Source organism: Chiloscyllium plagiosum, chromosome 7 (genome assembly GCF_004010195.1).
Source record: "Chiloscyllium plagiosum isolate BGI_BamShark_2017 chromosome 7, ASM401019v2, whole genome shotgun sequence".
In the NCBI taxonomy this organism is placed as follows: Eukaryota; Metazoa; Chordata; class Chondrichthyes; order Orectolobiformes; family Hemiscylliidae; genus Chiloscyllium; species Chiloscyllium plagiosum.
Genome location: NC_057716.1, coordinates 35,383,630 through 35,405,422, shown reverse-complemented (window position 1 = coordinate 35,405,422; position 21,793 = coordinate 35,383,630). Strand labels below are relative to the sequence as shown.

The 21,793-nt window shown below is 44.7% G+C and overlaps 1 protein-coding gene across 1 annotated transcript in view; it reads right to left on the bottom strand.

Moving 5' to 3' along the window:
- The window catches only part of cps1 (carbamoyl-phosphate synthase 1, mitochondrial), a 730,040-nt gene that overhangs the window by 689,505 nt on the left and 18,742 nt on the right, over positions 1–21,793 (bottom strand). The window contains exons 2-9 of the mRNA XM_043693435.1: positions 18,792–18,901; positions 13,654–13,798; positions 12,833–12,922; positions 9,366–9,422; positions 9,190–9,282; positions 7,118–7,207; positions 3,923–4,051; positions 3,636–3,742 (exon numbers count right to left, since the gene is read on the bottom strand). Coding sequence (XP_043549370.1) covers positions 3,636–3,742; positions 3,923–4,051; positions 7,118–7,207; positions 9,190–9,282; positions 9,366–9,422; positions 12,833–12,922; positions 13,654–13,798; positions 18,792–18,901 — 821 coding nt within the window. The remainder of the gene's footprint in view (positions 1–3,635; positions 3,743–3,922; positions 4,052–7,117; positions 7,208–9,189; positions 9,283–9,365; positions 9,423–12,832; positions 12,923–13,653; positions 13,799–18,791; positions 18,902–21,793) is intronic.

Sequence of the window (21,793 nt, the reverse complement as noted above, 5' to 3'; positions counted from 1 at the left end):
CAAACAATTTCCTTCAGGGCAATGATTGGGCTGTGTGTTCCACGATCCACCCAGAACCCTTATCCAATATCCAGGTGATTCAGGTCTAGTGACATTGCCACCATTCAGGGGTAGGTCACGTGTTGTAGGATTGGGCTCAAGTAGGTAAGGCAGGGGTAGGTAGAATCCTCATTCGCTCACAAACAGGAATGAAGCAGTTTGTCAGGTTGCAGGGGAGTTATGAGGCAGGGAGCTAAACTTCCAGTAGTTGAAAGAGTCCCATTCTGGATGGTCGTGCTGAATTCACTAGTTGCCACGATGGGAAAGGCTGCTTATTCAGCAACATGGGAAATACACATTACTATTAGCGAGTGTCAACATGTCTTTGTCCATAGGAAATCGTGTCTCACTAACTTGACTAAGATTTTTGAAGAAGTGACAAAGAAGATTGATGAAGGCAGAGTGCTAGACATTGTCTATATGGATTTCAGCAAAGTGTTTGATTAGGTTTCGCATGGTAGCCTACTTAGCAAGGTTAGATCACATGGAATCCAGGGATAGTTAGCCAAGTGGATACAAAATTGGCTTAAAGGCAGCTGACAGAATGGTGATGGAGGATTGGTTTTCAGACTGGAGGCCTGTGACCAGTGGTTGCCACAAGGATCAGTGGTGGGTCGACTGCTTTCCATCATTTATATAAATGATTTTGATGTGAATATAGGAGGTATGGCTTATAAGTTTGCAGATGAGTAAGTTTACATCACCAAAATTGTGGTGTAGTAGACTGTGAAAAAGGTTACAGGAGAATACAACGGGACCTTGATCAAATGGGCAAATTGGCCAAGGAGTGACAGTGGGAGTTTAATTTAGATAAATATTAGGTGCTGCATTTTGGTAAGGCAAATTAGAGCAGTACTTATACACTTCATGGTAGAGCGCTGGGGAATGTTGCCAAACAAAGGGTCATGGAAGGATGGGGTAGGGTGGGGTGAGAAGGGTGCAGATGCATAGTTCCTTGAAAGTGGAGTCACAGGTACACAGGGTGATGAAGGTGGCATTTGGCACGCTTGTCTTCATTGGTCAGTGTATTGAATATAGGAGTTAAGATGTGATGTTGGGGCTGTACAGGTCACTGATGAGTCGAGAATGGAGTGCTGGAAAAGCATAGCAGGTCAGGCAGTATCCGAGGAACAAGAGAATTGACGTTTCAGACAAGAGCCTTCATCAGGACATTGATAAGACCACTATATTCAATTCTGGTCTCCCTGCTCTAGGAAAGATAAATGTTGTACCCTTGTTTAAGAAAAGGTTTTAAAGAGAAACTTGGAAACTATAAGCCTCAGTGTCCGACTTTGGTTGTGGGTAAATTGTTGTATAAAAGATAGGATTTATAGACAGTTAGAGAGGCAAAAATCTATTAGGGACAGTCAGCATAGTTTTGGGCAAGGAAAACAGTGTCTCACAAACTTGAAAAGAGTTTTTTTTGAGGAAGTTACCAAAAAAGGTTGATGAGGGCAAAGCAGTAGACATTGTTTACTTGGACTTTAGTAAAGCCTTCGACAAGGTTTCGCATGGTAGACTCATTAGCAAAGTTAGATCACATGGGATTCAGGGCAAGATTGCCAATTGGATACATAATTGGCTTAACGGCAGGAGTCAGAGTAATGGTGGAGGGTTGCTTTTCAGACTGGAGTCCTCTTACCAGCGGTGTTCCGCAGGGATCAGTTCTGGGTCCTCTTTTGTTTATCGTTTATATAAATGATTTGGATGAAAATATATAAAGTATGGTTAGTAAGTTTGCAAATTACATCAAAGCTGGTAGCATAGTGGACAGTGAAAAAGATTTTCTGAGATTACAAATGGCTCAACGGGATAAAAAATGGCTGATGGAGTTCAATCTGGAATAATGCAAGGGATTGCATTTTGGTACATCAAGTAAGAGTAGGGCTTGTACAATAATTGGTAGCACCTTGGGTAGTTTTGTAAAACAGTGGGTTCTAGGGGTTCAGGTACATAATTCTTTGAAGCTGGAGTCACACATAGATAGGGTGGTTAAAAAAAGGCATTCAGCATGCTTGCTTTTATTACTCAGTCTTTTGAGTGCAGAAGTTGGGACGTCATGTTGAGGTTGTGCAGCACATCATTGAGGCCTCTTCTGGAATATAAGAGTACAGTTCTGGTCACCCAGTTACAGGAAGGATATTATTAAGCTGGAGAGGGCTCAGAAGAGATTTACCAGGATGTTGCCGGGTATGGAAGGTTTGAGTTATAAAGGAAGGTTGGATAGGCTGGAACCTTTTCCACTGGAGCATAGGAGATTGACAGGCAATCTGATAGAAGTTTTAAAATCATGGGGGGTATAAATAAAGTTAATGGTAGTTATCTTTCCCTAGGATGGGAGATTTCAAGTCTTGGTGGCACATTTTCAAGGTGAGAGGAAAGAGATGTAAAAAAAAACACAAGAGGCAAATCTTTTACATACTGGGTGGCTCATGTGAGCAATGAACTTCCAGAGGAAGTGGGGGATGTGGATATAATTGCAACGTTCAAAAGACATTTGGATAAGTACATGAATAGGAAAGGTTTGGGGGGACATGGGCCAGGAGTAGGCAGGTGAGACTAGTTTAGTTTCAGATTATGTTCAGCATGGACTGGCAGGATTGAAGGGTCTGTTTCCTCGTTGTATGACTCTATATTGACAAACTTTAAAATGTTCAGAAAAAAGCTTTGCAAGGATGTTGCCACGGCTGGAGAGTTTGAACCACAGAGAGAAGCTGAATAGGTTAGGGCTATTCTCCCTGGACCTTCGGAGGCTGAGGGGTGACCTTTCAGATGTTTACAATATCATCAAGAGCATGGATAGGGTGAATTGCTAAGATCTTCTTCCCAGGTAAGGGGAGTCCAAAACTATAGGGCGTAGGTTTAAGATGAGGGAATAGATTTGAAAGGGACCCAAGGGGCAACTGTTTCATGCAGGGCGTGATGGAATGAGCTGCCAGAGGAAGTGGTAGAGACAGTTACAATTGCAATATTTAAAAAAGGCATCTGGATGGATACATGAATAAGAAAGATTTAGAGCGGTATGGGCCAAATGCTGGTAAATGGGACTAGAACAATTGAGGATATCTGGCCAGCATGGACAAGTTGGACCAAAGGATCTGTTTCGTGCTGTATAGCTCCAACTCTACTCTCAGAACCTCATTCCCAGGCACCCCCATCCTCCCTCAGTTGCTCCCCGGGATCCCCTCCTCCTCATTCTCAGTGTCACCCCCACCACTCACTCCTGGGAATCCCCCCCCCCCCCCACCTCAAATCACTCCCAGGACCTAACATCCAAACTCACTCAGAGGCCTACACCCTCACTCTCACCAGGCCCTTGACCTCACTCCCAGGGAGCCTCCCATAATCCTGGGGCTTACTACCCTCATTCCCAAAGCCCTCCCTTCCCTCACTCTCGGGCAGCCCTTTGATTCCCAAAGCCCAACCCCTTTCTCTCAGGGCACCCCACTCACTCTCCTCCAGTTGCACCTCACTCTAGCCTCTCCCTCACCCACTCTCACTGATACCAACTCAGACCTAACCAGAGACAGCGAGCTGTGAAAAGGAGAATAATACACTGCTGCGAGTACAGGTCTCAGCTCCAAAGTTTCTCATACCTGTTTCCCATTGGCAGTTTGTAGCAGTTGGCACCCGCAGCTAAGGCAGTCAACTGGTTGCCCATACAAATCCCAAACACTGGCTCTGGACGATCGCTTTTAATCACCTAAAACATGATATAAAAAGAACACCCATCAGTTACAGGGCAAGGGCAGTGTGCTTCATTCAAACACACATCCAGTAGCATGCGCAATCAACACTGCAGCAGCTAATACAATACAATCATTTTGTTGGCAATTACTCAGAGCAAGAGAGCAGCTTTCACTGGATGGTACTCAGCTCACACCTTGTGGACATTGGCGATCAGTTGCTTTGCCAGAGTGGGATCTCCTGGGCCATTGGATAGAAAGAGTCCATCATACTCCATGTTGGTGAAGTCATAGTTCCATGGGACTAAATGCAGTTCAACACCTCTCTGGAAAACCAATCATAGCATTCATTACTACACTGCTATTCAGTATTACATTATCATTCATTCCGGAATTACCATCCATTCCGAAATTATCATTCAGTAAAACCCTCTGTCACAGTCAAACATCAGAAACTCAAAAGACAGACCAGTGCCAGTTACCACCACAATTTCTTCTAAACCACAAACCACTGCCAGTCAAAAGAGAGATCGTTGCATCGACATAGCTGGGGTCTGAAAAGTGGTATTTTACAGAAATACGAGAATTCCGACATGGAAGATACGGTTACCATCACAGAAACATGGTTGAGGGAAGGGCTAGACTGGCAACTCAACATTCCGGGGTATAGGATCTTTAGGCGAGACAGAGGAAAGTGTAAAAATGGTGGTGGTGCAATACTATTAATTAAGGAGCCAATTACTGCCATAGAGAGATGATATCTTGGAAGGGTCCTCAAATGAGGCTTTGTGGATAGAATTTAGGAGTGTTAAGGGGGCAGCCACTCTATCAGGAGTGTATTACAGGCCCGCAAAGAGTTAGCGGGAAATAGATGAGCAAATGTGTTAACTGTTCAGAGAGGTGCCTAAGAGTAATAATTGGGTACCTGTACTAGGGGATTTTAACTTTCCCAACCTAAGTTGGGCTAGTCATCCTGTTAACGGTTTAGAGGGGGCATATTTCTGGTTCTGGTTCTGAGGAAAGAAGTCAGACAAGCGGAGGTAATGTTTTAGCTATAGCGATTACAGCATGGTATGGCTCAAATGTGTTCTGCATTAGGAAAAAGATAAAATTACACGGGGTCTGTCTGCAGTTGGGGGGGAAGAAGAGAGAGAGAGAGAGAGCCATTCAAAAAGGAGTTGGGATTGTCTTGGTCCAACATGTACCCTTTAGACAGAAATACAGCAGCAATAAGTTCAGAGAACCCTGGATGTCTAAGATAATTCAGAACTGGAAGAGGAAGAGAAGGGCTTTTAGCAAGCTCAAAGAGAGCAAGTGAGCTGTGACTGAATAGTGGAAGTGCAGGGAATTTAAGAAAGCAATTAGAAGAGCAAAAAGGGGGCATGGTAAAGGATTTATGAACAGGATTAGAGAGAATCCCAAGGTATTTTATAAATACATTAAAGGGAAAAGGAAGAGTAGAGCCTATTAGAGGGACAAGGGGGACAACCTGTGAGTGAAGCCACATGATATTGGAAGGGCATTAAATGATTACATCTCTCTGCCTTCACTCTGGAAAAGGAGTACGTTGGTATGGAATTCAAGAAAAAAAGAAGAACTGTGAAGAACTTTCACAGTTTGACATAGAAAATGGGCACGTATCAGAGGCTCTGTTGGGCTTAAAAACGGGCAAATTCCTTCGCCCAGATGAACTGCAACCCAGTCTGCTGTGGAGGCGAACAGGAAATTGCAGGACACAAATGTTTCATTCCTCTCAAGCCACGGGCAAAGTGCTAGAAGACTGAAGGATGGCTAATGTGGTTCCACTCTTCAAGAAGGGTGGTAGAGATAACCAAGAAATTACAGACCAGTGAGTCTGCCTCCAACTGGCATAAACCTATTGGAGAAAATCCTCAAGGACCGAATTAATACTCACTTGGAAAGGAATGGGTTAATTGGGAATGGTAAGCATACCTTTGGTCAAATTTGTTAGAAATTTTTGAAAAATGTGATCACTTGTGTGGTTGAGGGAAGTTCAGTTGATGCAGTTTATGTGGACTTTAGCGAAGCTTTTGACAAGATGCCACATGGGAGACTGATTAAGAAAGTGAAAGCACGTGGAATTCAGGGAAACTTGACAAGATGGATCAGAAACTGGCTTAGTGGTAGGATATAAAGGATAGTGGTAGAAAACTGTTAGAGTAACAGGAGACCAGTGTCCAGTGTTGTACCACAAGCATCAGTACTTTGTTATGTAGGTAAATGATAGACATGAAAATGTGGGGGAAAATGTTAAGCAAATTTGCAGATAACACCAAAATTGGTAGAGTGGTTAATAGCGAAGGTGATGGCTGTAGGTTACAGGAAGATATAAATGGGTTAGTCAGATGGACAGGCCAAAGGCATATGGTATTTAATCCTGATAAGTATGAGGTGATGCAGTTTGAACAAGAAATGAGATGAGGATGCATTTAAATGAATGGCAGAATACTGCATAGCTTAGAGGAGGACAGGGATCTTGGAGTAATTGTTCACAGATCCCTGAAGAGATATAAATAGGATAGTTAGGCAGGCATATGGGATACTTGCTTTCACCAGTCATGGCATAGAGTACAACAGCAAAGAAGTAATGTTGGAGTTGTACAGAGTTTTAGCTCGGCCACAGCGAGAGTGCTGTGTGCAGTTCTGGTCACCTCTCTGCAAGAAGGATGTGACAGCACTAGAGAGCAGGTTCACCAGGATTTTGCCTGGAATAGAGAAATTGAGCTATAAAAGGAGAGATTAGATAGGCTTGGATTGTTTTTATTTAGAGTAGAGAAGACTAAAGGGAGACATGATTGAGGTATATGAGATTATGACTGGCATGGACAGGGTGAATAACAGAACAGGTGTTCCCCTTGGTTGAGGTATCAATCACAAGAGAGTACACTTTCAGGATAAGAAGCAGAAAATTCAGAGGGAATTTAGGAAGAAAAACGTTTTTCATTCAACAGATGGTGGGAATGTGGAATGCACTACCTGGGAAGGTTGCGGAGGCCAGAAACCTTACAACCTTTTAAAGAAGGTATTTGGATGAGCCCTTCAAATATCATAACATTCAAAGATGTGGGACAAGTGCAGGAAATTGGGAATAGTGTGCCTTTACTGTCAGTTATGTTAATAGACTCAATGAGCCAGAAGGAACTTTTCTGCACTGTATGAATCTAGGAAATGTTTCCTAGCATTGGTCGACTTATTCGTGCTCTGGATAAATCTTAAACCTCACCTTCATCCGCACAACAGGAATCAAAGATATTTTAAAAATCCTGCTATAAATGATACTGGAGGCTCCCCAAATATTATCACACCGGACCTAGATTGCAAGTACAAAGTGCTGTTACTCGAGAGGCTGGCTGACAGATGGAAATTGATACCTTCACAAGAAGTCGGATTATGTTGTGCTTTATACCACAGTCCACTGCCACAATCTTGACAGGATTCCCTTTGCCGTAGACTTTAATTTCCTGTCAAAATACAGTAAGCTTGTCACAGTCATCACCCTTAATTCAGAACTGGAAAAACATTAATGGCATCACATCAGATTTAAAAATCACTTTACACACCGTTTACTCCAACAGACCAACTGACAATAGTGTTCGATATTCACTGCCCTTGTTAAAGAATTTCACACAAGAACATCATAACCATCAGGTTAACTTCAGTTCTCAGCCACAACGTAACAACAGAAGTGGGCTTTAAAGGACTCCTTTCTATCCTGAGCCCCAAAAATGGCAGCATCCCATGCCCACTGTAGGCTGTTGCCCCCATTCCCCAGGCAAAACCCAAACCTTCTCAAGACTCTGCCATACTTCTGTCCCCATTGCCTAGGCCCCCTACACCACACTGTACCCAACACCTCATGTTTCCACCCCCTCCCCAGACCCCAAACAACAGAACCATCCTGCAATCAACCTTTGACAAACACAAAAGTCACAGGAGTAGGCCATTCAGCCGCTCTCAAGCCTCAACTCCTTTATTGTGTCAGGAGAAAGTGATGACTGTAGATGCTGGAGATCAGAGTCAAGAACTGTGGTGCTGGAAAAGGTGCAGGTTAGGCAGCATCCGAGGAGCAAGAGAACCAACGTTTTGGGAATCAGGCCTTAATTAGGAATGTGCGGGGGGAGGCCCAAGAGGGCTGAGAAATAAATAGGAGGGAGGGTAGGAAGATCACTTGGAAGGCAATAGGTGGATATAGGTGAGAGGGGTGACAGTGATAGGTCGGAACGGAGGATGGAGCAGATAGGTGGGAAGGAGGATGGACAGGAAGGAGAATTTCAAGAAGGCGGTGCCGAGTTGGAGGGTTGGATCTGGGATAAGTTGGAGGGAAGGGAGATGAGGAAACTGGTGAAAATTGACATTGATGCCGTGTGGTTGAAGGGTCCCTAGGCAGAAGATGAGGCATTCTTCCTCCAAGCTTCCTCTCGCACCACATCCCAGCCATTCGGAGGAAGAAAGCCTCATCTTCCACTGAGGGACCATCCAACCACACGGCATCAACGTCAATTTCAGCAGTTTCCTCATCTCCCTCCCCACCCCCCGCCTTGTCCTCAATCCCATCGTCCAATTTGGCACCGCCCTCTTGAACTTTTCCCACCTGTGCACTTTCCTTCCCACCTATCCGCTCCGACCAATCACCATCACCCCCCACCTGCATCCTTCCAAGCTATCTTCCCCCCAGCGCAACCCCCCTCTGATCTATTTCTCAGCCCCCTTGGGCACTCCCCCTACATTCAGTATGAAGGCCTTATGCCCGACATGTCGATTCTCCTGCTCCTCAGATGCTGCCTGACCTGTTGTGTTTTTCCAGCACCACATATTTTGACTCCTTTATTGTGCCAGCTGAGCATAGCCATCAATTCCCTGAAATTTCAAAAACATGGTAGCTCAGTGGTTAGCACTGCTGCCTCACAACACCAAGGACCAGAGTTCGATTCCTGCCTCGGGGGATTGTCTGTGTGGAGTTTGCACACTCTCCCCATGTCTGCGTGGGTTTCCTCCCGGTGTTCCGGTTTCCTCCCACAATTCAAAGATGTGCAGTTTAGGTGACTTGGCCGTGCTAAATTGTCCATAGTGTAAGGTGCATTAGTCAGGGGTTTAATGTAGGGTAAGGGAATGGGTCAGGGTGGGTTACTCTTCAGAGGGTCGGTCTGGACTTGTTGGGCCGAAGGGCATGTTCCATACTGTAGGAGGTCTAATCTAAAAAAAAAATTCCTCTTCTTTGATCTCTTTTTTTTGAAAAATACTTTCAGTGATCTAGCCTTCTGGGTCAGAGAGTTCCTTTGGGGAAAAGAAATTCCTTCACATCTTAGTTTTAAAGAGTGCCTCTTTATTCTGTAATTGTGCTCTTAGTTCAAGATTCAAGAAGGTAAGGATTTACAAACTCTCTCAAAGTGTCAGAGTTAAATAAGAAGTTGGGCTCCGACAAGTTCCTTAAAAACAAACGCACCTTCGTTGATATTTCTGCCATCAGGTTTCGCAGGTTGGGATCCACAAATTCTACAGGATCACCTTCAAACTCAATTTTTCCGAGGATTGTTCCCTGTGAAGAATTTTAATGAAATGCATGAAGGGGCCAGAAGGTGAACAAATGTGTTGCGAATAAATACAAAACAGCCTGGTTACCTTATCACGGACAATTTTAGTGAGCATTCTGGTGTCAATTCCGTAAAGAGCCGGGATCTGTACAAAACAAAAAAAAACATTCAAATGCCCAGCTTCATCAGCAAAGCAAAATGCCCAAGCTTCATTTCTTTCCCAAATTCATCTATTCCCCAGCAGTCATGTTGATATCCCATTTTGGAGTTACCCTGTGATCTAAATAATCCAGATCTCTCAGCTGCTGAGAGTTCGGCAATTTCTCAAGGAGTCAAGATTAGTGTGGTGCTGAAAAAGCACAGCAGGTCAGGCAGCATCCAAAGAGCAGGAGAATCAACATTTCAGGCAAAAGCCCTTCATTTCCTGATAAAGGGCTTTTGCCCGAAATGTCGATTTTCCTGCTCCTCGGATACTGCCTGACCTGCTGTGCTTTTCCAGCACCACACTAATCTTGACTCTAATCTCCAGCATCTGCAGTACCCACTTCTGCCTAATCTCTCAAGGAGTACAGCCGCGTTGTTTCAACTATACACAGGCCTGACCTTCAGGCCCCTGATCATTAGGTAACCAATTAAAGCAGCCCCTGATACAGACACACTGGAGAGGGCCCACTCGGGTTGTGAAATCGCTGGCTTTTTGTTTTGGCAGTACTTTAGACATTGCTTAAAACAGAGAAAGACTGTAAAATTCCTAGGTGCAGAGTAGTCTAGGTGTTCTAGCGCATAAGTCACACACAAAAAATGCATAATTGTACAGCACACAATCAAAAACGTCAATGGGACACTATCCATTAATAGTGCAGGAATTGAATATAAAAGCAAGGATGCTACACCTCAGTAACACAGAGCATTAGTGAGAGCAGATCTCAAATACTGAGTGGGCAGTTTTGGTCTCCTGACTTAAGTTTAGAGGTTATTTGCTCGATTGATACCCGGAATGAACAGGTTGTCTTATGAGAAAAGATTGAAGTTAAAAATCACACAACACCAGATTATAGTCCAACAGGTTTAATTGGAAGCACTGGCTTTCAGAGCACTGCTCCTTCTGAAAGCTAGTGCTTCCCATTAAACCTGTTGGACTATAACCTGGTGTTGTGTGATTTTTAACTTTGCACACCCCAGTCCAACACCGGCATCTCCAAATCGAAAAAAGATTGGAGAGACTTGAGCTGGATTCCCCTGGAGTTCAGAAAATGAGGGGTGATTTGACTGTTTAAGGATTCTGAATGATCTTGACGAGGTGAACATGGAAAGGATGTCTCCTCTTGTGAATCACTCCTGAATTTGTCAGCACTGTTTCAAAATGAGGGTCACCCTTTCAGTTCAGAGATGTTTTAAATCCATCCTGGAGAATGGAGATGCCTTGAAGCTCTGTCTCTGATGGCAGTGGAGGTGTAAGTCATTGAATAATTCTAAGAGCAGTATAGATTTTGTCAAGCAGGCAAATCAAAGATAATTTGGGATAGATGGGAATGTGGAATTCAAAGCAGAAACTAGTTGCCCATGATCTTAATGAATGGTAGAGGGGTCAAATATTCTACTTCTGCTTGCAGCATGTACGACATGGTGTCAAAAGTCTTCAACTAATCTCCAGCTCACTGTCCAATTGATTTGAGATCAATTGGATATGGGGAAAAGGCAGGAAATTAGCAATAAATCGGAGAACCAGTGCAGACACGATGGACCGAATGGCCTCTTTCTGAGGTGTACCAATTCTGTGATTTAATTTAGAGTCTCACAAGCTGTAAAACATGGCTGCATTGCCTGGGAGCCAAGGGACATGGGAAGAAATTTGTCAATCATATTCCTGACCACGAAACTGTAGAGAGTGAAGGGAGAAGATCAGCATTTCTGCTCCTCATACCACTAGAAGGCTTGGTTTGTTTCCACAGAGCAAGGGGACTTTTTGTAATGATGGTCAAGGCCCTGCACAACTTGACACTCAGACAATTTCCCACAGGACAACCAGACCTTCAGTAGCTGAGCATAGAGTGACTGCCTGCCCCACTCAGCTGGTAGTGACATGCTGACCACTGCTAAACTTTATCAACAACCTTTTAATAAATAAACAGACACAACAGGCAGCATGGTGGCTCAGTGGTTAGCACTGCTGCCTCACAGCACCAGGGACCTGGGTTTGATTCCAGCCTTGGGTGACTATCCGTGCAGAGTTTGCACATTCTCTACATGGGTTTCCTCCGAGTGCTCTGGTTTTTTTCCCCCACAGTCCAAAGATGTGCAGTTTAGGTGGATTGGTCATTGTAAATTGCCCATAGTATCTAGGGATGTGCAGGGTTACTGGGATTGAGTCTGGGTGGGATGCTCTTCAGAGGATCAGTGCAGGCTCAAACGGGCCAAATGGCTTACTTCCACACTGTAGAGATTCTACGGTAACAGTAAAACAAAAAAATCTCTTCCACAGGGAACCTCTCGTATTGCAGTGAGTCTCCTGGCCAGCCATCAACAAGTGGAAACTGCATCCCCACAACCACCTCAATATTAAAAGACTCCAGGCTCTTGCCATCAGCAAGCATCATCCACAGAGACATACAGATTGGCACTGAGCTAAGAGAGATCAGGGCTATGTCTGGACAAAACACTAGAAGTGGCAGGACAAGTAGTTTAAAAGGGAACCTTTATAAGTAAGGCAGAGGGAAGCAAAGCAAGGACATTCCAATGAAACTGTATAACAAACAGATGGCCCACACTCAGCTGGAGTGTTGTGTCTGGTTCTGGGCACCATACTTTAGGATGGACATGAAGGGTTTAGAGAGATGTTAGAAAAGATACACAGGAATGGCTTTCAGGAAGGGGGAACCTCAGTTCATTAAATTGACTAGAGACATCTCTACTGTTCTAGGAGGAACGATTGGGGGTAGGGGTTGTTTGTTACAATTTTTCAAAATCAGGAAGGGCCAGAACCCATCAGGGAGAAACTATTACCTGAGGCAGAAGGGAACAGTTCCAAGATGATTGGCAAAAAAAAAAGTCTGAAGAAACCTTGTTTTTGATGCAGGGGATGGTTATGATTAGGAACACCAGTGCCTGAGTGTCGGGGGAGGTGGGTTCAATCAAGGCTTCCACTGGAACTGGATAAACAGCTAAAAGGTAAAATCTCTGCACAGTTCTGGAAAGGGCAGGAGAGATAGTGTATCTGATGAGTTGCTTTGGCAGACCAAAAGCCATTCTATAATTCAGGATTAGGCTACAGACTCGAGGAATACAGAATGGGTTTTTCATTGATTAATAACCTAATGTACTTGCCCTCACACCTAGCTCCCACTACACAGTAGAGACGGGAACAAACTCTCCACATGCCAACAAACACATCATCTTTTTAAAAAAAAACTTCTCCCCTCACTTCTCTCTTTTGCTGGGGATCTTACATCCTTGAAACTAGCCACAAACAGCAGAAGACAGACCACATGGATCTTGAGTCGTACCTCAAAGAGAGTGCGTGGAAGGGATGAGAACAAGAGAGGAATCAAACCATACCTTTTCTTCACATAACCACTCGCCCAGGGACTTAACAGAGTTCCAGTGACTATAGTCATGGCTGTAATCCTGCACCAGTAATCCGGAAACCTGGAAAAGAACATCATAAACAATTATTCCAAACATCTGGCCCGAACCCTATCTCAGCCAGGAGAGGAATCTCGCCTCTGCTCTCGGTGCTATCCTGAGCCACAATCTTGGACCCCAAGATCAGACTATCCTGTGGTATATCTCCATTACCTAAGTGCACTCTGAAGGCCAGAAACATGACACAGCACAACTTTTGGGAAACCAACTGCCACAAACATGAACCATCACCAGAATCATAGCACAGGAGTTCCTCGCCGTTGGTACACTTCTGGTTACTGGTGAGATGAATTCCAAGTTCCATGCGTGACATGGTCTGTGTAAAAACAGAACCATGTATACTCTCTCATATCTTCAAACCTTTCCAGTCTGCTCTGAATGCGGTCAGTGTTTCCTTAATTCCTCCATAATATACAATCCATTCAATACTGAAAATGTGTTGCTGGAAAAGCGCAGCAGGTCAGGCAGCATCCAGGGAACAGGAGAATCGACGTTTCGGGCATAAGCCCTGACCTGCTGCGCTTTTCCAGCAACACATTTTCAGCTCTGATCTCCAGCATCTGCAGACCTCACTTTTTCCTCAATCCATTCAATACCTCAAGCACTATTTTAACATGAAACCTTTTAATCACAAAGAAATGAATTTGATCAAATGCTTCAACACCTCAGTGTCAATGTGGTTAGCAGATCAATGGACCTACTCGGTCCCCACTCCCATCCTGACAGATATTTACCTGGATAAATTCAGACTCCACATATTTCATCAGACCCAATTCATCCAATTCTTTTGTATCCGGCACTCCATAGTTGCCTGCCATGGGGGATGTGAGAGCCAGGATCTGTCCTCTGTAGCTTGGATCTGTCAGGGTCTCGGGGTAGCTAAGACATAAACAAAAAAATTCTAAACTTCAAACGTAACAGAGCGAACCTCTAAAGGTCATGAAAATTTTAAGTTTTCAAAGACTGGTTTAAAATGAGTGCTACTTGTTTGACACAAAATAAATCCCATGCAACAATGAACTAAACCATTCACCTATCTGTTGGAGATGTAAGAATGTTAATCTAGATACTGAAAACTGCTACACATTATAACTTTAAAGATTCATTCCTGATGAAGGGCTTATGTCCGAAACATCCGATTCTCCTGCTTCTCGAATGCTGCCTGAACGGCTGCGCTTTTCCAGCACCACACTTTCAACTCCACACTTTATAAGCAGAATACCTTCGAGTCATAGAGATGTACAGCACGGAAACAGACCCTTCAGTCCAACCCGTCCATGCCGACCAGATATCCCAACCAGAGTTAACGATCAGAAAGTTGTCAAAACACCTTCACTGGCAAACCAATGTTGTGAAAATCATACCACCAGTTACCAGCCTGACACTTTTTAGGAATGCATTGTACAACAATGTCAGGACATCTCTGTATTCACCTTGGCTACTCCTATTCCCAGCTGTGCTGCTGACAGCCAATAACCTGTTGGGAAAACAGGTGTGTTCTTAGCAAGACCTCGCCTTTGGCATCACTGACTGAGCTGCAGAAACAATTCCGAGCCAGCAGACTCTGACTAGAGATACTTGGCAAAACCAGAACACTAGCATCGGCAAAGTTGGTTGAAGTCATAGAGTCCTTAGAGATGTACAGCATGGAAACAGACCCTTTGGTCCAACCCATCCATGCCGACCAGATATCCCAACCCAATCTAGTCCCACCTGCCAGCACCCGGCCCGTATCCCTCCAAACCCTTCCTATTCATATAACCATCCAAATGCCTCTTAAATGTTGCCATTGTACCAGCCTCCACCACATCCTCTTCCGCTCATTCCATACACGTACCATCCTCTGCGTGAAAACGTTGCCCCTTAGGTCTCTTTTATATCTTTCCCCTCTCATCCTAAACCTATGCCCTCTAGTTCTGGACTCCCCGAACCCAGGGAAAAGACTTTGTCTATTTATTCTATCCATGCCCCTCATAATTTTGTAAACCTCTAGAAGGTCACCCCTCAGCCTCCTACGCTCCAGGGAAAACAGCCCCAGCCTGTTCAGCCTTTCCCTGTAGCTCAAATTCTCCAACCCTGGCAACATCCTTATAAACCTTTTCTGAACCCTTTCAAGTTTCACAACATCTTTCCCATAGGAAGGAGACCAGAATTGCATGCAATATTCCAACAGTGGCCTAACTAATGTTCTGTACAGCCACAACATGACCTCCTAACTCCTGTACTCAATACTCTGACCAATAAAGGAAAGCATACCAAATGCCTTCTTCACTATCCTATCTACCTGCAACTCCACTTTCAAGGAGCTATGAACTCCGAGGTCTCTTTGTTCAGCAACACTCCCTAGGACCTTACCATTAAGTGTATAAGTCCTGCTAAGATTTGCTTTCCCAAAATGCAGCACCTCGCATTTATCTAAATTAAACTCCATCTGCCACTCCTCAGTCCATTGGCCCATCTGGTCCAGATCCTGTTGTAATCTGAGGTAAACTCCTTTGCTGTCCACTACACCTCCAATTTTGGCGTCATCTGTAAACTTACTAACTGTACCTCTTGTGCTCGCATCCAAATCAGTTATGTAAATGACAAACCGTAGAGGACCCAGCACCGGTCCTTATGGCACTCCACTGGTCACAGGCCTCCAGTCTGAAAAACAACCCTCTACCACTACCCTCTGTCTTCCACCTTTGAGCCAGTTCTGTATCCAAATGGCTAGTTCTCCCTGTATTCCATGAGATCTAACCTTGCTAATCAGTCTCCCATGGGGAACCTTTCGAACACCTTACTGAAGTCCATATAGATCACATCTACTGCTCTGCCCTCATCAATCTTCTTTGTTACTTCTTCAAAAAACTCAACCAAATTTGTGAGACATGATTTCCCACGCACAAAGCCATGTTGACTATCCCTAATCAGTCAATGGGAATCAGGTGGCAACTCCACTGGTTGGAGTCATACCTGGCACACAGAAAGACTGTTGTGGTTGGTAGAGGTCAGTCATCTCAGTTCCAGGACATCATCTCTGCAGGAGATCCTCAGGGTAGTGTCTAAGGCCCAACTGCTTCACCAATAAACTTCCCTCGATCAGAAGGTCAAAAGTAGGAATGTTCGCCAACAGTAGCACAAAGTTCTGCACCATTCACAAACCCTCATACACTGCCACAGTCCAAGACCAATTATAACAAGAGCTGGATAATGTCAAGTATCAAATAACATACATTTGTACCGTGTTCGATGGAATGGACTGGTAGAAATTAACAAATAGTTCCCATCACTGAAAGTCTTCGAGACCAGTCTCTAGATTACTTCCATCTGTAAGTTCTCCTCACATAGACAAAGATCTCAGCCAGTCGGACCTGGTTTTACAAGGCCTACCCAGATAAATCTTGCAACAACGTTGGTGTTAGTCCATAATGCTAACACAGTGAAAGTATAAAGGCAGTCAGCATCTCAACCAACAGAGAACCTAACTACCATCTGTGAGATATTGTGTTACAGGCTATCCTTTTTAATTCACTCACCAGCTCACTGTATTCATTAATACCAGGTTCCCATTCATTCATAACCTTGACTAACCCGTTATTTACCATAACATGGTTTCATTCATTCATTCATAAAATGGCAATTCTACAGTATCCAAATTTAAAAGCAACCCTTTCAAATCCATCACTACATTCCCACACCTTATCAACCTCTGCTACAAGCAGTGTTTACCTCAGCATATAGGACATTACCATCCCCATCAAATCTCCACGAAATATTATAATATTAAACAGCCCTTACCAACTATCTCCTGGGCCTGAATAGATTAAGTCCCTGTTAAATACCTTTTTACAGGGCTATTACCCCTTTAAGAAACTAACTGACAAAACAGCACGTGCATGAATGAAATTGCACGAATGAACGAAACTCATACCAACAAATTGTAAATAAATCTCACCACACAGCTGCAGTAACCAGTTTAATATCCTTTATCCTTTTATTACGATTTCTAAATTATTTAGACCATACAGGCCTAGCATTTTTACTAAAATTTACTAACTTAAAAGACAAAAGGGCTAACACCTAATTACGCAAGCCGAATGGACAGATGTCCTATCAGAAGGAGCAGCCAGCATTTAGCATGTTTTAACCATCTCCTGTCTCCCAGGACATAAGCCCCTCAAACCTGTGTGTGTATTATCGATAAAAAAATGTAACACTACAGTAATGAGATTTTACTATATATCTTGTCAGAACTGTATTTCGGGATTCTATTGGTACCTCGAACTTGGCTGAGATTGCTGAATAAAGAGCATATTTTCGCCACTCACTGATTTCAGTCATTATTTGATCCCACACATCCCTTAACATTTGACAACATTACTATCACTGAATCCCCACTATTAACATTCTGGGATTTACCACTGGTCAGAAACGGAATTGGACTTGCCATATAAGCAGTGGCTACAAGACCAGACTAGAATACTGTGGCAACTAAGTCACCTCCTTACTCTCCAAAACCTGCCCACCATCTACACAGCACAAGTCAAGAGTGTGACGGGATACTCCCACATGCCTGGATGGGTGCAGCTCCTACAACACTCCAGAAGCTTGACACCATCCAGGACAAAGCAGCCCTCTTGCTTGATACCGCATCCACAAACATTCACTCCCTCTATCACATACACAGTCAGTAGCAGCAGTGTTTACCACCTACAAGATGCACTGTAGAAATTAGAGGATCCTTAGACAGCATCTTCTAAACCTACAATCGCCATCATCTAGAAGGATGAGAGCAGCAGATACATGAGAACATCACCACCTGCAAAGTTCCCCTTCCCCTGGATGGTGTCAAGCTTCTGGAGTGTTGTAGGAGCTGCACCCATCCAGGCATGTGGGAGTATCCCGTCACACTCTTGACTTGTGCTGTGTAGATGGTGGGCAGGTTTTGGAGAGTAAGGAGGTGACTTAGTTGCCACAGTATTCTAGTCTGGTCTTGTAGCCACTGCTTATCACCCTAACTTGGAAATCACCATTCCTTCATTGTCGCTGGGACAAAATCCTGGAACCCCCCTCCCTAATGAGATTGAAAGTCAACTTGCTGCAACAGTTCAAGCTGGCAGCTCAATGGCAACAAGGGATGGGCAATAAATGTTGGCCCAGTTGGTGATGCCCATATCCCACCAATACAAATAAAGTATACATAGAACATTACAGCGCAGTACAGGCCTTTTGGCCCCTGATGTTGAGCCAACCCATGAAACCAAACGTACTTTTTCCAGAGTGAGATTAGCGAGTCCAACGCAGAACTATACTTTGAATATAACTGAAACAATTTGCATAGAGTGCCTTCAGACTCAAGTACAAAATAAACCAGGCACTGCACAGACTCATCACATACACATGAACCACAACTCATGCGAGCCGCCCGATTGCTGACATGAGAAATTTTTGAGAAATTTCCTATGACATCCTTTGTGGTCTCCGGAAGAAATGGCTGACTGAGTCTTCCTAAAATCAGGCAGAATCAAGCTCAAGACAATGGGAAATGATGGCCACTGTCCTAGATTTCCACCCTGAACAATAGAAGAAAACCAGCCTTCCACGTCATCTGGACCAAATGGCAGCAGCCACTCTGTCACTATCCTCGTGCTAGAACGCCCACGGAGAACAGTAATCTCAACCTGAATGCTCTTCATTGTGTCAAGATCTTGCTGCGAAGGTAGGTTCGGGTTCATGGTAAGGTCGGATCATCCAGTTACCCTGTACCGCACATGAGAGTGCAAACTATTGTCTAGTCTGGTTTCAGTCAAGATGGGTTAACGTGATATGATCTAAAACAGGGTTTTAGATCCCTCAAGCCCAGAGCGCACTGTGATTCTGTACTCACCCAACCAGCCCAGTGTTGAACACGACCTCGCCTGCTGTTGAATGGGGATAACCAAAGGACACGCCTTTCATTTTCGTTCCATCGTCAAGGATCACATGTGCTGTCTGCACCTAGAACGAGTAAAGCATTTCCGTTAGACTGTGCCCAGTCTTGTGTTGAGTCACCCAGGTTTGTTTCTGAGCCTGTCTCACTATAGGCCTAAGCCCTGCACACAAAGACTGTGGGGCACAGAACACCAAGACAGGAAAACCGCTAACACCAGCTGGTCTAAGATCATATACTTCAACCTGGGGGAGCATTTTCAAGGATTACTGAGTTTTTTTTTTAAAACTGGTGCAGCGTTATTACTTGAATTCCACAGAAACTCCTCAAAATGAAAAGGTACAGACATTGGATGTAGAAGCAGAAGTAGTCTATTCAGTCCATAGAGCCTGCTCTGCCATTCAATGAGATCATAGCTGATGACCTCATCCTCAACTCCACTTTCCTGCCTTTTCCCTATAACCCTCAATTCCCTTCCTGATTAAAAATGTCTATCTCAGCCCCGAATATACAAGCCTCAACAGTTTTCTGTGGTAAAGAATTCCACAGATTCACTGTCCTCAGAAGAAATTTCTCCTCACCTCTTTCCTAACTGGGCAACACACTTAAGTGGGCGGCACTGCCTCCTCACAGCACCAGGGACTCAGGTTTGATTCCCACCTCGGGCGACCGTCTGTGTGGAGTTTGCGTTGATTTCCTCCAGGTGCTCCAGTTTCCTCCCACAGTCCAAAGATATGCAGGTCAGGTGAAATGGCCATGCTAAATTTCCCAAAGTGTCAGGGGTAAATATGGGGTGCAGGAAATGAGTCTGGGTGGGTTGCTCTTTGGGGAGTTGGTGTGGACTTGTTGGGCTGAGGGCCTGTTTGCATACTGTAGGGAATCTAATCTAAGATTCTATCCTTTGGTCCAAGACTCCTTTAAAAGGGGAAATATCTACTCTGTCCACATCTACTCTGTCAAGTTCCATAAGAATATTATTAGATTAGATTACTTACAGTGTGGAAACAGGCCCTTCGGCCCAACAAGTCCACACTGACCCGTCGAAGCGCAACCCACCCATACCCCTACATTTACCCCTTACCTAACACTACGGGCAATTTAGCATGGCCAATTCACCTGACCTGCACATTTTTGGACTTGTGGGAGGAGACCGGAGCACCCGGAGGAAACCCACGCAGACACGGGGAGAACGTGCAAACTCCACACAGTCAGTCGCCTGAGGCGCGAATTGAACCCGGGTCTCTGACGCTGTGAGGCAGCAGTGCTAACCACTGTACCACCGTGCCGCCCATTATATGTTTCATTAATTTGTCTCTTCTATATTCCAACAAGTATAACCTAATCAACCTTTCCTCATAAGACGGTCCTTCCAAACCAACTGTCAGCCTATAGTGAACTATTTCTGGTCAGCCTCCATTGCTGGCGTATCATTTCTTACATAAAAAAGGCCACAAACTGTTCACAGTGGGCAACACGGTGGCACAGTGGTTAGCACTGCTGCCTCATAGCACCAGAGACCCGGGTTCAAATCCCACCTCAGGCAATCGTCTGTGTGGAGTTTGCGCATTCTCCCAGTGTCTGCATGGGTTTCCTCCGGGTTCCTCCCACAGTCAAAAAATGTGCAGGTCAGGTGAATTGGCCAAGCTAAATTGCCCAGAGTGTGAGGTGAAGGGGTAAATGTAGGGGAATGGGTCTGTGTGGGTTGCTCTTCGGAGGGTCGGTGTGGACTTGTTGGGCCAAAGGACCTGTTTCCACACTGTAAGTAATCTAATCTAAGTATTCCAACTTTAGTCCACCAGTGCTTTTTACAGGTTTCAGAAAGACCTCCCTACTGACTGCCGTACTCCATTCCTTGTGAAATAAACGCCAAATCATTGCATCTGCCCCCTTCACCATCCAAACTTTCCTTTTTCCGGATTACTCTGCTAGATTGATTAAATAAGTCAACATTCCCTTTAAAAGTACCCTTTTCTATTATGAATTATTTATTTCTTTTCGTGTGCTTGCCCATCACTCCTCCTTTGTCAGAAACAGGTGGAGGTGACCCAGCCCATCAGTCAAGCAATCTGGTCAGTTTTGCTTCTCTGCTTGATCGGCTTCCTGGCTCAAGAGTTCAGAATCACTGGTCATCTATTCCAAATGAGCAGGATGTCCCAATACCACCATTATTGGTGGGTAAAAAGGTTCTCCCTCATATCTTCAGTATTAGCAAGCTAACTAGACCCTTCGAAACCTGCAGGAGAGGCTCTAAAACCCTGTGATAGGGCAAAACATGCTTCTCGTAGGCCTCTGTGCCCCTCCTGGTGAGAAATCCCTGGGATTAGAATAGTTAGAACGTTATTTTTGACGGGCAGAGATGCAATGGGATAAAGGGCCTTTTTCTGTGCTGTGGATCTCTAATGTTTCACCATAGGGCACTGCCAACCGATCAGACCGGTCCCAGTAAAGACAGACCCGGGGAGTGGACACTGACAGTACTTTAGGTGGGCCCCACTAGATATACCAGGTGGAAGAATAGAACCAGAGCCCCTGGTGCTGTGAGGCAGCAGTGCTTACCACTGTGCCACCCTAGTTTCAACAAGCCCCTACACAACTGAAGCAAGACTTCACTACTCCTACACTCAAATTTCCTTGTCATAAAAATTCCTCCAAACGAAAGGAGTAGCCATGGGCACCCGCATGGGCCCCAGCTATGCCTGCCTCTTCGTAGGATATGTGGAACAATCCATCTTCCGCAACTATACTGGCCCCACCCCCCACCTTTTCCTCCGCTACATCGATGACTGTACCGGCGCCGCCTCGTGCTCCCACGAGGAAGTTGAACAGTTCATCCACTTCACCAACACCTTCCACCCCGACCTCAAATTCACCTGGACAGTCTCAGATTCATTCCTCCCCTTCCTCGACCTTTCTATTTCTATCTCAGGCGACCGAATCAACACAGACATCTACTACAAACC